The sequence below is a fragment of the Drosophila melanogaster genome, chromosome 2R (assembly GCF_000001215.4).
Source record: "Drosophila melanogaster chromosome 2R".
NCBI lineage: Eukaryota > Metazoa > Arthropoda > Insecta > Diptera > Drosophilidae > Drosophila > Drosophila melanogaster.
This window is the reverse complement of record NT_033778.4, coordinates 23,925,068-23,939,808: the sequence shown is the minus strand read 5'-3', so window position 1 is coordinate 23,939,808 and position 14,741 is coordinate 23,925,068. Positions and strand designations below refer to the sequence as shown.

General features: G+C 47.3%; 3 protein-coding genes across 12 annotated transcripts; 2 read left to right on the top strand and 1 right to left on the bottom strand.

Annotated features, from left to right (window-relative positions):
* Positions 1–54: 54 nt before the first annotated feature.
* CG3735 (uncharacterized protein) lies at positions 55–2,732 on the top strand. Of its 2 annotated transcripts, none has more exons than NM_001299868.1 (3): positions 55–388; positions 446–1,150; positions 1,206–2,732. In NM_001299868.1, exons 1-3 carry the CDS (start codon positions 127–129, stop codon positions 2,339–2,341), a joined length of 2,103 nt encoding a protein of 700 aa, NP_001286797.1. In that variant the 5' UTR covers positions 55–126; the 3' UTR covers positions 2,342–2,732. The 2 variants fall into 2 exon arrangements, with proteins under 2 accessions (NP_001286797.1, NP_611851.1); NM_138007.3 differs by having other exon boundaries at positions 1,206–2,414.
* A 1,192-nt stretch (positions 2,733–3,924) lies between these two features.
* On the top strand, positions 3,925–14,732 carry SERCA (Sarco/endoplasmic reticulum Ca(2+)-ATPase). 9 transcript variants are annotated; one of them, NM_166638.2, is made up of 9 exons: positions 3,925–3,984; positions 6,995–7,142; positions 7,218–7,235; positions 7,321–7,403; positions 7,480–9,651; positions 9,711–9,826; positions 9,891–10,127; positions 10,192–10,309; positions 10,378–10,694. In NM_166638.2, the coding sequence occupies exons 2-9, from the start codon at positions 7,025–7,027 to the stop codon at positions 10,576–10,578; spliced, it is 3,063 nt and encodes a 1,020-aa protein (NP_726386.1). In that variant the 5' UTR covers positions 3,925–3,984; positions 6,995–7,024; the 3' UTR covers positions 10,579–10,694. The 9 variants fall into 9 exon arrangements, with proteins under 9 accessions (NP_726386.1, NP_726384.1, NP_726381.1 ...); NM_166636.2 differs by lacking the exon at positions 3,925–3,984 and adding an exon at positions 4,129–4,229; NM_166633.2 differs by lacking the exon at positions 3,925–3,984 and adding an exon at positions 5,725–5,900.
* CG2812 (uncharacterized protein) lies at positions 12,898–14,573 on the bottom strand. Its single transcript, NM_138006.2, has 5 exons — positions 14,385–14,573; positions 14,070–14,227; positions 13,598–14,000; positions 13,309–13,532; positions 12,898–13,248 (listed from the first exon to the last, which is right to left on the bottom strand). The coding sequence occupies exons 1-5, from the start codon at positions 14,418–14,420 to the stop codon at positions 13,023–13,025; spliced, it is 1,047 nt and encodes a 348-aa protein (NP_611850.1). The 5' UTR covers positions 14,421–14,573; the 3' UTR covers positions 12,898–13,022.
* Positions 14,733–14,741: the final 9 nt, after the last annotated feature.

The window sequence follows — 14,741 nt, the reverse complement described above, 5'->3', positions numbered from 1 at the left end:
TTTAAATTCACCACACGCCATCTCTAGGAGCTATCGATATGTCTGTGTATCGGATTCCTTCACCAATCCAGATGTTTGTTGATCCACACGTGTGTGCGAAAGATACTCGGTAACAAACAGTTTAAAATGAAACAAAAACACTCGAAGAACAGGGCGAAGCCCTACAAGAAACCAACGCCCGCCCGGCGAAATGAGAGATTCTCGAAGAACTACAGTTTCATCCAGAGGAGCAAGCAAATGGAGGAGTCCCACCGCAGGGAACGAATGCCCACAGCACCGAAACAGGAATATGAGCCCGTGGCGGAGCTGTTGCCGGAGATCCAGGATGATGTGGACGAGACTGAGTTCTATAAAAAGCTCATAACTGGTGTTAATAACATACCCACAAGTAGCCCTTGCAATGGACAAAAATGTGCCCATGACTAACTAAGAATATCGTTTCCAGGTGACATCCTACGCTCAAAAGCAGAGAAGGAAGAGGATCACGTTATTCCCGTGCCCAGGAAGATCAAACCCAAAAAGGAAAAGCGTTCCGAGCAGTTAGGTGTCGACTTGGAAATATACAATTCGTTTTCGAAACGCTTCGATTTTGAGCTATCTACGGATAATATCAACGATTTGATTGCGAGAAAGGATGTTAAAACAATCAAGAGGAACTGGTCCGCTCTGGGGAATGTAAGGTTCGATATACCACGACTGACTGAGGACTTCAAGGAGCCCGACTGCAGCGAGCCCAAGGACATTGCAAGCACGGAAGATCTGCAAAAGTTGGAGGTGAAGGCGTCCATTTGTGCAAACGCCAAACTGCCACTCACTGCCCTGCAGTCCCAGCTCTTCTACATCGCCAATAACTACCAAGATATATACTATCCCCATCGAACTCATGGCAATGCCGAGGATATTCGCTATGTATACTGCCTGCACGCCCTGAACCACATGCTGAAAGTCAGATCACTGATATTGCGCAACAACGAAAAGGTTTCGGCTTTGGCCAAGTCACAAAAAATGTCGCCCAACGAAATCTCTATACCAGAGAGCTTCAGGGACCAAGGGCTTAAGCGGATGAAGGTCGTTTTTGTAGTGCCCTTCAGGGAATCGGCTCTAAGGATTGTAAATATACTCGGAGATCTACTCTTTGGCAGTCAAGATGGTAAGTCACCCGTTGATAGCAAAGAACCTGTATTACCATTAAATGTCCTTCACAGATCAGGCCAGGAAAACCTCGATCGCGAACTATGAACGCTTCCTGGGAGATTACTCCGGGAATACGATTTACTTCCCCAAAACCAACCCAAAGCCAATGGATTATGAGCAAACATTCAGTGGCAACACGGATGACAACTTCAAACTAGGTATTCGTTTTACAAAGAAAACCATGTCCCTATTCTCCGATATGAACGCATCGGACATGTTGATCGCGTCTCCCTTGGGACTGAGAATGCTGGTTACGGACAAGGAGAGCGATTTTGACTTTTTGAACTCCATTGAACTGCTGATAATCGACCAAGCCGAATTGTTCCTGGCGCAGAACTGGGAGAACCTGCTGCACTCCCTGGACCACCTGCACCTGCAGCCGCAGAAGCTGCCCGATACGAATTGCCAGAGGGTACGAACGTGGTGCCTGAGTGGAGCGTCAAGTTTCTACCGCCAAACCCTGTTCTTCTCGTCCCACGAGCTGCCCGAGTTCCGGGCAGTGTTCAACAGCAAGTGCAACAACTACCAGGGAAAGGTGCGAGACTCGAACCTCGTCGAGCACGGAGACATCCGGAACGTTCTGACTCCAATACATCAGGTTTTCCGCCTAATCAATTGCTCCAGTGTGGAGACGACCTTCGACGATCGGTTCCAGTACTTCGTCAAGAATATTATGCCCCAATTCAGTAAGCCCGGTTTCTCGCACTGTATGCTATACGTGCCCAGCTACTTTGACTACGTACGGATACGCAACCATTTCAAGACCGAAATGGTCAGTTTTGTGCAGATAAATGAGTACACCAAGAAAGAAAAGATTTCCCGGGCGAGAGATATATTCTTCCACAGCGGGGCATCTGTTCTGTTGTACTCGGAAAGAGCGCACTTCTTCCGGCGCACGCGGATTAAGGGCATCCGGAACTTGATCATGTACCAGCCGCCCAACTTTCCGCACTTCTATTCCGAGATCATCAATCTGATGCTGAAGACAAATCAAAATCCGCGCGATGGATTTGGGGACGAAATGTCCGTCAGTATCCTGTACACAAAGTACGATCTGCTAAGCTTGAGTAACATTGTGGGCAGTGAGAATGCTGCGAAATTGACTTCTGGTCAAAAGGATTCCTACCTTTTCTCCACCAAAACGTAAATGCTTACACGAGAGCTGACTTTGAAATATGTACATATTTAGTTGTCAATTAGAATATACTAAATGTTAACGCAAGTAAATAGTAATGTATGTGATAACTTTCAGTTGTGGCTCTATTTTTGGACCTAAATACTTTCGTGACGTAGAGATTTTAGGAGGAACTGGCTAGGTGATTGATCTGATGTTAAGGGTGGCGATGTCTTCTCTTTGTTATTACGCAATTTGAAATTATGAAAAAATGAATAATTGGCAAATGGTTGTGTAATAAGAGGCAGCATAAGTAGTGTTTTGCCGATTGATGAAATGATTCAAAATGCATTTGAATTCAATATATTTTGCCTGTTTTTACTTTAATATCCCTTTTTTATAAAGGAAGATTGGCCAGAGCATTATGCAATAAAAGTTATCATTTATAAGGCAATTAAGTGTTAAAAAACATTATTTTGCAGTTTGTATTTGTTTTTAAATGATCACTTCGCTTGATTGCTTGAGATTGCTGGAATCTGGAACCATTACCATATACCGAGTTCCTAAATAGACAATATCCAGCGGTTGACAACCGCATCAAACCCAGATTTGCCAGTCCCAAAATAAATCAAAATTCCTGGCTGCATTGTCATTTATCAACATTTTTAAATATACACATAGGTAGCTTATAAAAGTTCTGGCCTAGACATATAGAGGTAAAATAGTAGCCAAATGCATATTTATGGGGGTCTCTGTGAAAAGTCGTAATAGCTGCTGCACAAGGCGGATGGCTGATGGCGGATATCATACGGCAGAAACGTGTGCGGAGAGCGCTCTTGCCAATATCTGAGAGTCCGAGTCCGTAGGGGCATTACAAGCCTATAAATAAAAATAGTCGACGGCTGCCAGTCTCTGCTGAAATTGGGGAAAAAGGCAGAAAAGCCAAACGAAGAACTAGGGGTTCGCAGGCCGACTGGTGGATGCTCTTTCAGCTGTTAATGGATCGAGATCAACTAGATTGAGGAAATGAGTATTTGGGCTGGGATTTGGGATCTGTTGTATTTGCCAAGGACAAGTAAAATATTCAAAGGGCAGCAGCTATGGATAACTATGATGGATTCTAGCTCGGCGAAAGTGGAATGCGTCAGTGCCAGTGCCATCATTCCCAACCATCCCCCCACCAAAGGACCCAAGTCTTGACCCACTTGAAGTGGCTGACACCGAAGGTAGAAACACCTTTGAGTGACAAACCCTTCCACACAACCCAGCATAATTTCCCCAGATTGGTTTAAAAATACCACTTTCTAAATATTAGACAAACACACGTGCATTTCTCGGAATACGTCTGCACTCACACTCCCAGGCACATCCACATCCACAACCACATCCACGTCCACAAGTGATCTCGCATCGCCACATTGCCATTGCTCTAGACTTTCGTGGCCGTGCGCTCCCGCGGATCCGAGATCGGGCGGCCATATGTACGTATGTATGTATGTGGATGGGGAGCTCGTGTGCCCGTGGTATTGTGGTATTCCCACCTATACCTAGCCACATATACGAATCTCTGGGGGACCACGGTGAATCTGCCTCGTCGAGGTACGAACGAGCTGCACGAGCAGATCTGAACCGCCACCATTCGAATTCGGATCGCATTGGATTGGATTGGATAGGTGGTAAGTGCTCAAAAGTTTGTGCGTGCTAAAAGTATTTTCCCGGGCCAAAATAGAGAGTGTATGTAGTTTTGGGAATTTTGCCAAAATATATGAATTTTGTAATTCAAATAGACACTCTCATCGCGCAGCGTTCTCCTTGCGTTCAGTTGCCGTTGATCGTTATAATAGCGCGATCTTTGTGTCTTGGTCTTCCGACTGAAATAAATTATTATATAATAACGGAATTTTTGCTAGGAATAATAATTGTAAGTTTTGTTGATTTTCTGCAACAACTGCAAAGCGAATACGCCAGTGAATTACTCCAAACTGCCAAAACCATTGGGTAAAGCAAATAAACCCCCCTAAAAACTATCGAAAATTCGTCCGCGCGCTTTCAAAAGAAAAGAAAACCTGGAAACCAAAAGTTATTGAAATGCCTACATATCTACATACGAACATGCTTCTTACACTCGAAAACCGTGCTTCAAACTCAAAGTGTTTGCCCCCAGTTTACTTTGCCACCCTGGAGCTCGTCCAGAGCTCGTAGTTCGATCTATCTACATACATGAAATATCCGTAAGGGCGACGATTCGGCGGTGACCTCGACCTCCGGATGGTATCGAAAATTTGAATGTCACCAATACGAGAGCACTCCACGAATAGATTCGATCCGACACAGATGTAAAGTTTTCCAAGTGCCCGAGATCTATGTATCTGTGATTGAAAATCTGGTTATGCAACCACAACCGCAACCGTGGCGAATATATTCGTACCCAAATTCGAAAGATCCATGTCTTGTACTGTACCTGTAGCCCTTGTAACAAGCATAGAACACACGATCTCTTGAACTCCTTAACTACCCGCATTCATAGCTTAATGGTGGTTACATCGGTTAGTGAATTTGACTGCCTTTCAGTTGCAAAAGATCCCTGAAACCAACAGACAGTTTTACAGAAACGTGTAGCTCTATAAGTACATTCAGCCCAGGATCATGGCCCAATCATTTGTACTTATTTTTGAACCCACCCACCCACTATTATACAACCCATCGGTGGACTTGTCAATCAGAAATTCGGATTCGGGGACGTGGGAAGCAGCATATCGCACAAGTGTCGACATCCATTAGCATGGAGATATCTCTGCTCGCAATATCATAAGCCGTTAAATCGTACATATAACCGCGCAGAATAGGAATCTTTCTCCCTACGATCGTCTCTCTGTATATGTACTCAAACTTATTTATGTGGTCCTAGTACATATCTTTATATCTACGAGTGTTCAGAATTGAGCTGTATTTTTCGGGTGCTAGGACTCTATTTTTAGCCCATCTCGGACAGAGGCGATTTTTTGCTCCATAATGCACACACACATGTGTATTTTAGGGGTATATATAGGCTATATGCATGAAGATGTTTTCGAAACACACGTCTCTGTGCTCAAAATATAAGTAGTATTCGAGCGCATTGATTGACAGTTTTTTGAAAACTAACGCCTTTTGTGGGCGGGCAACTGGTGGAAACCTCGTTATCAGAAGTTACGTATGTAATTCTGTGACGTAGCCAGCGTAATATTCAAGTATTATGCGAGTTGGCTGCCGTTCAAAATTCCCCGTATGGCCTGATTCTAGTGTCTGGTCGCGAAAAAGATTAAAATTAAAATTTAAAAATGTCGCTGCTGGCGAATACCTGGCACCCAGATCTATTTATTGCGGGCTCTTGATCTCGATCTCATTAATTTGAGCACAAAATGCGCGAAAAGAATAGTGTTGCTTGTTGTGTGGCCAAAATAGTGCGGATGTCTCTGTCGCTTGCCAAGTGAAAATATGACAATGTATAAATAAGTTTAAGCATTCGTGATAAGGATTTCAGTTCGATTTACACCACAGAAGGGAGTAAAAACATTTGGTTTTCGATCGCAATAACAACTTGATTTATAAGGTTAGAGGTATTTTCCAATAAAGAAACTTTCCAGCACAGCTGAATTCCTTCGAAACTTTGATTAGTTTTAAATTCCTATATCACCTCAGCTATCGGTATTACTGAACACGGAAACTCAACAGTTAGCCATCGCAGTTGAGATTCTCAGTTATCGATAACGCCGGCTATCGCAGTTTAGTAGCACAAATTGAACGCGTCAGTAGAAGCTGAGCTAAAAGGTGGGATAATTATCTAATAATTGCCAGGACTGAGAATTCTTAAAAGTTGGAGAAAGAGGCAGCTCTGCACAAATAACGTAACTCGGACGATATACGTTTTCAGTCAGCCCTGTCTTGTGCGAATAATGTCGTGTCATAGTGAGGCAGAACGGCGATAGGCAGTAAATCGCGGCTTGGTACTTAGTGCAATAGTTATCAGCACACATATTCAGAAAAAAGCGCCATGGGTTATATTATATAGAGAGTCAGTGGAAAAAAGTACTTAACACACGCAGTGCGTCGTTTAGCGAGGTTAACGTAGGAGCAGAGCACCCGTATTACGGACCAGATCCCCCAATCCCCCGCAGAAACTGAGAATAGAAAAACGAAAACTGCGTCTGTTGTGCGAAGTGACACGTGTGTGAATCTCATAAGCGGAGCGATTTGGCCAGGGTAACAGCCCATCATAGTAATGCAATATTCCAGCATATTCTCCGACCCGATCCGCACAATCCGATCCTAAGTTGGCGCGATAACTGCGCGACTTTAGTGGCCAGTCCGGGCCCGATCAGAAGTGCCTGAAATCGGGGAATTAGCATGTAGCACCTGTGTATGTGCGTATGTTGGAAAGTACCCGTGAGCCGAGTGCCGTGCACATGCACATGTACGACCACTTATTCAGAACCTAATGAGGTAGTTTTAACTGCAAACGTACATGCCAGTACAGATGTATGTGCATACATACGTGCATACACACTTGCTATTCCAGTCAGTCGTTGAATAGAGCCCAGAAAACGGCAAAATAGCTAAATAGCCCTGCCAGAGAATTAAAATGAGCCCCTTGCCTTGTGTCTACTTTCAAATCCCCACCTGAATCGCCCCGGAATCTGGACACAGGCCACTGAACGAAGAGGATAACGAATCAAGATGGAAGACGGTCACTCGAAAACCGTCGAACAGTCCCTCAACTTCTTCGGAACGGACCCCGAGCGCGGCTTAACCCTCGACCAGATCAAGGCTAACCAGAAGAAATACGGACCCAATGGTGAGAGTCGCGCGTAATTCCCCTCCACATTCCGAGACCGAATCGACTGACGTGTTTGTTTTCTTATCGTTACAGAGTTGCCGACTGAGGAAGGTGCGAACACAACCCGAGCAGATCCCCTGCCCCCCACCCCCACTTCACTGTATGCATACATTATAATAACGATTGTATTCCACAGGAAAGAGCATCTGGCAGCTGGTCTTGGAGCAGTTCGACGATCTGCTGGTGAAGATTCTGCTGTTGGCAGCCATCATCTCATTTGTAAGTGCAGCAGCACAAAGAAACCCACCCTCAAAAACTTAGTTACGACCACACTCTTCCCCTCTGCAATCCCCAGGTTCTCGCCCTGTTTGAGGAACACGAGGAAACGTTCACTGCATTTGTAGAGCCCCTAGTTATTTTACTTATCCTGATAGCCAACGCCGTGGTGGGAGTATGGCAGGAGCGTAACGCCGAGTCGGCCATTGAGGCCCTCAAGGAGTACGAGCCTGAGATGGGCAAGGTGGTGCGCCAGGACAAGTCCGGCATCCAGAAGGTGCGCGCGAAAGAGATCGTGCCCGGTGACCTGGTTGAGGTGTCTGTCGGTGACAAGATCCCTGCCGATATCCGTATCACCCACATCTACTCGACCACCCTTAGGATCGATCAGTCCATCCTCACCGGTGAGTCGGTCTCCGTCATCAAGCACACCGATGCCATCCCCGATCCCCGCGCCGTCAACCAGGACAAGAAGAACATCCTGTTCTCCGGCACCAACGTCGCAGCCGGCAAGGCCCGTGGCGTCGTCATCGGCACTGGCCTGAGCACCGCCATCGGCAAGATCCGTACTGAGATGTCCGAGACCGAGGAGATCAAGACCCCCCTGCAGCAGAAACTGGACGAGTTCGGTGAGCAGCTGTCCAAGGTCATTTCCGTCATTTGCGTTGCCGTGTGGGCCATCAACATCGGCCACTTCAACGACCCCGCTCACGGAGGCTCCTGGATCAAGGGTGCCATCTACTACTTCAAGATCGCCGTCGCTCTGGCTGTGGCTGCCATCCCCGAGGGTCTGCCCGCCGTCATCACCACCTGTCTGGCTCTGGGCACCCGCCGCATGGCCAAGAAGAATGCCATCGTCCGCTCCCTGCCCTCCGTGGAGACCCTGGGCTGCACATCTGTCATCTGCTCTGATAAGACCGGCACACTCACCACCAACCAAATGTCCGTTTCCCGCATGTTCATCTTCGACAAGGTTGAAGGCAACGACAGCAGCTTCCTCGAATTCGAGATGACCGGCTCCACCTACGAGCCCATCGGCGAGGTCTTCCTCAACGGTCAGCGCATCAAGGCTGCTGACTACGATACCCTGCAGGAACTGTCCACCATCTGCATCATGTGCAACGACTCCGCCATTGATTACAATGAGTTCAAGCAGGCCTTCGAGAAGGTCGGCGAAGCCACTGAGACCGCCCTGATTGTGCTGGCTGAGAAACTGAACAGCTTCAGCGTGAACAAGTCTGGCCTGGACCGCCGCTCGGCTGCCATCGCCTGCCGCGGTGAGATCGAAACCAAGTGGAAGAAGGAATTCACCCTGGAGTTCTCTCGCGATCGTAAATCCATGTCCTCGTACTGCACCCCCCTGAAGGCTTCCCGCCTGGGCACTGGCCCCAAGTTGTTCGTGAAGGGCGCCCCCGAGGGTGTTCTAGAGCGTTGCACACACGCCCGCGTTGGCACCACCAAGGTTCCTCTGACCTCGGCCCTGAAGGCCAAGATCCTCGCCCTGACCGGCCAGTACGGTACTGGACGCGACACCCTTCGCTGCCTGGCTCTGGCCGTTGCCGATAGCCCCATGAAGCCCGACGAGATGGATCTGGGCGACTCCACCAAGTTCTACCAGTATGAGGTTAACCTGACCTTCGTCGGTGTTGTGGGCATGTTGGATCCCCCCCGTAAGGAAGTTTTCGATTCCATTGTCCGCTGCCGTGCCGCCGGTATTCGTGTTATTGTGATCACCGGCGACAACAAGGCCACTGCCGAGGCTATCTGCCGCAGAATCGGTGTATTCGCCGAGGATGAGGACACCACTGGCAAGTCCTACTCGGGTCGTGAATTCGACGACCTTTCCCCCACCGAACAAAAGGCTGCCGTCGCCCGCTCCCGCCTCTTCTCCCGCGTGGAGCCCCAGCACAAGTCCAAGATTGTTGAGTTCCTGCAGAGCATGAACGAAATCTCCGCTATGACTGGTGATGGTGTGAACGACGCCCCCGCCCTGAAGAAGGCTGAGATCGGTATTGCCATGGGCTCTGGTACCGCCGTCGCCAAGTCTGCCGCCGAAATGGTGCTGGCTGACGACAACTTCTCCTCCATCGTGTCTGCCGTTGAAGAAGGTCGCGCTATCTACAACAACATGAAACAGTTCATCCGCTACCTCATCTCTTCGAACATTGGTGAGGTCGTCTCCATCTTCCTTACTGCTGCCCTTGGCCTGCCCGAGGCTCTGATTCCCGTCCAGCTGCTCTGGGTTAACTTGGTACGTCTTGATGGGGTATTTACTACTTAAAATGGTTAGTAATAGGTACTTGGTCACAGGTTACTGATGGTCTCCCAGCCACCGCTCTGGGCTTCAACCCCCCTGATCTGGATATCATGGAGAAGCCCCCCAGGAAGGCCGATGAGGGTCTCATTTCCGGATGGTTGTTCTTCCGGTGGGTTACTCAAAAAGCACACATCCTTTAATCGGTATTAACTTGGCCTCAATCGAACTTTTAGTTACATGGCTATTGGATTCTATGTCGGCGCTGCCACCGTCGGTGCCGCCGCCTGGTGGTTCGTGTTCTCTGATGAGGGACCCAAACTGTCCTACTGGCAGCTGACCCACCATCTGTCCTGCTTGGGCGGTGGCGACGAGTTCAAGGGCGTTGACTGCAAGATCTTCAGCGACCCCCATGCGATGACCATGGCTCTGTCCGTGCTGGTGACAATCGAAATGTTGAACGCAATGAACAGGTGAGTGAGATAACGAATGATGGACGGCACGATAGATACGAACCGATCGCCTTTGTTTAAACAGCTTGTCCGAGAACCAGTCGCTGATTACCATGCCCCCATGGTGCAACCTGTGGCTGATTGGATCAATGGCACTCTCCTTCACTCTTCACTTTGTTATTCTTTACGTCGATGTCCTCTCCGTAAGTATTTGGCAATGATAAGCCCTTCTGCGCCGCGGAAACTAATGCCAGTATCGTTTTACCCACAGACCGTCTTCCAAGTGACACCGTTGTCTGCAGAAGAATGGATAACTGTGATGAAATTCTCAATTCCTGTAGTTTTATTAGATGAGACATTGAAGTTTGTTGCTAGAAAAATCGCAGATGGTGAGAGTCCTATATATAAGATGCATGGGATTGTGTTAATGTGGGCTGTCTTCTTTGGCCTGCTGTACGCTATGATGCTTTAAGAATATAATTATAATCCATAAGCCCAACTTCATTATTCTAATTTCTAGTATAAAATGTTACTAAATATAAACAGAAACAAGAACCCACAATTATATACATCTAACGTAACGACTTTAACCCCATGAAGTTTGTTCCCAACTGCAACTACTGATTTCCACCCGGTGTCACAGAATTGACTGGTGGCACCAAAAGATGGGCCGACTGACTCGCTCCTGGCTTTTGGCTTTGAACAAACAGCGTTAAATGATCAATATTTTCTATGAGCTAACGATTTATCTAACACGCGTATACCCTACCCTATAGATATCTGTGTTTGTATATTACTATATTAAATTTAGCAGGATTGCTTTTTGTACATACAATGCTCTATATACATAAGAAAGTTCCACACCGGCACATTCGAATGCATTAGTTAGTTTTCGTCATTTAATTTCACCGGGTTGCCAAAAGAACCGTGTAGGGAAATCCAAGTCTCTGGAAATGAGATGTCTGTTTGTATTGAACCAAACTTTTGTAACTTAACCATTTCGTTTCTGTGTTTAGTAACTGGAATACTAAAGTGTAGGCTTAACTATGCAGAAGAACAAAATTTTTGTTTAATCCCATTAAGTAGAACCCACAATACCCATAACCTTTCCAAGTCGAATCTGTGCGTTGATGTTTAAACGATTCCACCAAGCGAGCGTCCTAATGTTTCAAGAGTATCGTCCTATCCCTGGGCTTGTTTAACGTAATTGAATCCATTGAATCCCCCACGAGTATTTACCGAATGCAAATATTGGTTCGTTCATTCCATTACTGTAAGAATTTTATTGAGCACAAGATATTAAGTAGATAATGACTCCCCAGATCTGGGCGTGGCGCCGCAACAGCGTCTCGGTGTCCATTTCCGTCTCCATTCGTATTGTATTGTATGTACATGTATGAGCAAATGATTAGGATCGGGTACATAAATGGCGATCGTACATAATGGATAAGGCATGCAGCCGAATAGCCTAGCCTAGCCTAGCCGTATAGAAAATAGAAAATATTGGGGACCTTTTGATGAAAGAACATGTGTAACTTATCTTATGTCAGTCTCAAGTCTCAGTTGTAAGGAGTTAAGTAATCCTTCTATCATTCTATAGAATACCTACTTAAATTAACATTATACATAATTTACTCTGTTATACAATTAGAGACGCTGTGAATTGATTAAACAAAAAATTACCTACACCTAACATTAAAGAAATAAATTATGCAGAACTAAAACGTGCTGGCTCTACGAAACCGGACGACTGGGATCCACGAGGCCCAAGTTGCCAACGCTTATGTTCGCTGCTCCCCGTTTCTATTCCTATTTCTAAGTTACGTTTGCTTGCACGATGCACGTGACCCGTTGGTACACCTGAATCCTCCTTGGCCGACGACCTATTCGTACCCAACTGCCCACCTACAAAGCAACCTACCTACCATCTCTCAATGAACTATTGTTTTATTTTATACAGTCAACCCCAGATTTCATTAACTGGACCCCGATTAGTTACCATAACACAAATTGAATCCATCCCTGCTTTAGAAAAGTACGTGCAGTTATTATATTATGTCCGGGTGCGACATGTCGATGTGAATGTAGAAAAGAACAATTGCTGTACATTATGGTCTAGTACATTGCCATCGCACTCGCCGGCATAACCGAGAAAACACAGATTTGAAATTCAGCATGTAAGATATCTAAACGTAAACGAAACAATAAAACAAGAAATCCGAACCCGGCCTGTGTACTCTACTCTACTCAATTCAATTTCTCCCGCCCCGCCTCCAATCCAAGTAGAGAATCAAGCACACTCAAACATCTCCCCCAAGAAACTCCAAACCACTAGGCTGTAAGTACGATCCCCCACCGATGCTGCCAAATTCCAGAATTTCGGAAGATGCCGCTTAACTGGTACCCAGTGCCACTCCATCGCCATTTCCCCCACGAGTTTTGGTTTGCTCTTGCGTTGGTTAATCCCTCCCTCCGATCGAGAATCGCCACGTAATAATCCGTATTCGCCCCGAAATTGTAGTTCCTGATGTCGTCGTCGACAGGATGTAGAGGTTTGGACCACCAAAGCCGATACGAATGTGAAAGTGAATGTGAAGGAGGACGAGTTTTCCTGCCTTTATCATTCGTGTATTAATCGCTAAGCCAGCCCTGTTACTTGCAACTGCAACATTAAATCCAACATAAATCAATTTATTTGCCTTAGAAAGTAAAATATTAATGGAACTGTGGGTTAGTAAGAACGGATTTAAATAAATATATACCAAATATATAAATTAGAACGGCCCTGTTTCATTTTCCTTTATCTGTTGGAATGGGTTTATTCAATAAATTAGATCAGTCTGAACTATTCTGCGGAAGTACAATATCGACAACGAATTTAAAGCCGCCACTGGACCGGAACATTGGACCACGGAGCTACGAGGGCGGCAGCGCCCAGAGGGTGGCCGTCTTGTCCGCCGACGTGGAGATGAAGGAGAACTCGGTCGGATGCCATCGGATGGTGATGGCCTTGTCCTTGTGCTCCGCCACCACCACGGAGGACAGCTCGTGGGCCAGGTCGCCTTGCAGGTCCGTCAGCCGGATCGAGTTGTCGTAGCTGCACGTCAGCATGTAGTAGGCGGATGGGGAGAATCGGACGCACCTTTGGGGAAGTGAAAGCCAATTTTACCAAATGCCAAGCGGGAGAGGATAGCTCTACTACCTTATTTCAGCGGTGTGCGGATAGAAGCGCTGAATGGGCCGGTTGCCACGGATGTCGTACAGAGTACAGGAGCTGTCAGCGTGCCCAGAGACTAGCAGCCTGCCGGTGGGATCTACACAGACCGCGGTTACAGCGGAGCTCTCCAGACCACCATCCTTTCGATCGTTATCCAGCGTATTCACAGAGACATTCACTCGCAGATCCCAGAAACGTATCGTTTGATCCTGAAAGAGATCATCGCATATGGTTATAGCTGGGACAGGCTGGGAAGGATCTTCCCCCGACTCACCTGCGATCCCGACACGAACATCGCGTTGTTCCAGCTGTAGAGGGACAGGATGTGGCCAGTATGACCACTGTAGGCCTGGAAGGGAGTGCCGGTTCCGCAGTCTGTGATGTAGATCTTGCAGTCCCCGGCGCCGCCGCTCGCCAGCAGCCGGGACTTGGTGGACGAGTCGTCCAGGAAGCACATGTCCCGCACCGTGCCGTCGTGCATGTTCAGCTCCATCTCGTGTCCCACCAGCTGGTTGGTGTCGTTGTTGAAGCGCATGTACTTGATGGTCTTGTCGTTCGATCCGGTGGCAATTAGCTCCCCATCCCGTGACCAGCAGGTGCAGTATATGGAGCCCCGATGGTGTTTCGTGCGCTTGCAGAGAACGGACGGGGGATACACCGCTGCCTGGTGTCCATGTCTGCATGGGATTGGGATGGGAAACGAGTTGAAGGCAAAGACGAGTTGCGACACACTGCGATTTAATTACCTCAGCTTGGACAGCGCGGGGTACTGGCAGATGCGGAAGGTCTTGGAGTTGGAGCCCACCGCGTACAACTTTCCATTCGGATGAAAGTCGACGCTCCGGATCGCCTGCGAGTCGGACAGTGTGGTAACCGCCTCGAAGTGCGGCCTCTCGACATCGCCCTGTGGCAGAGAAAATGGTCAATCAATGAATGGGGTACATGTCACTCGGATCAACCCAGATGCATATGTTTAGATTCTTTTGTTAGCTGGATACCGAAAGTTGCTTGCGTGTTCAAAATAAACAGAGCCACCTTCGATGGCAGGCCAGCACTCGCACCTTTCTCAAATCCAGGTCCCTCGATTCCGGATTCATGAATGGTGTATTTTCCGAGGATCTATACAGTTTTTCACACTTATTTCGAGTATTTTCTGGAGCTTGGATCGTTTCTGTTTCGACCACACAGTTTCTAAGCCATCCGAGGTAATAGAACGTACAACTCGCCACGGTTGAAATAACAAAAGTGGGGAGAAACCATCGAGTAGCAGTGTTGGTCAATCTGCCAGATGCATCTGATTTTACGTCGCGATTGTAGAAAGACAGGTAAAGTATCTTGCAAACGCTGTTTACTCCGTTTCCAAGCGACGCGGCCAGGGTATGTGTGTAGATGTAGACCAAATGATAAACGCCTTCGGT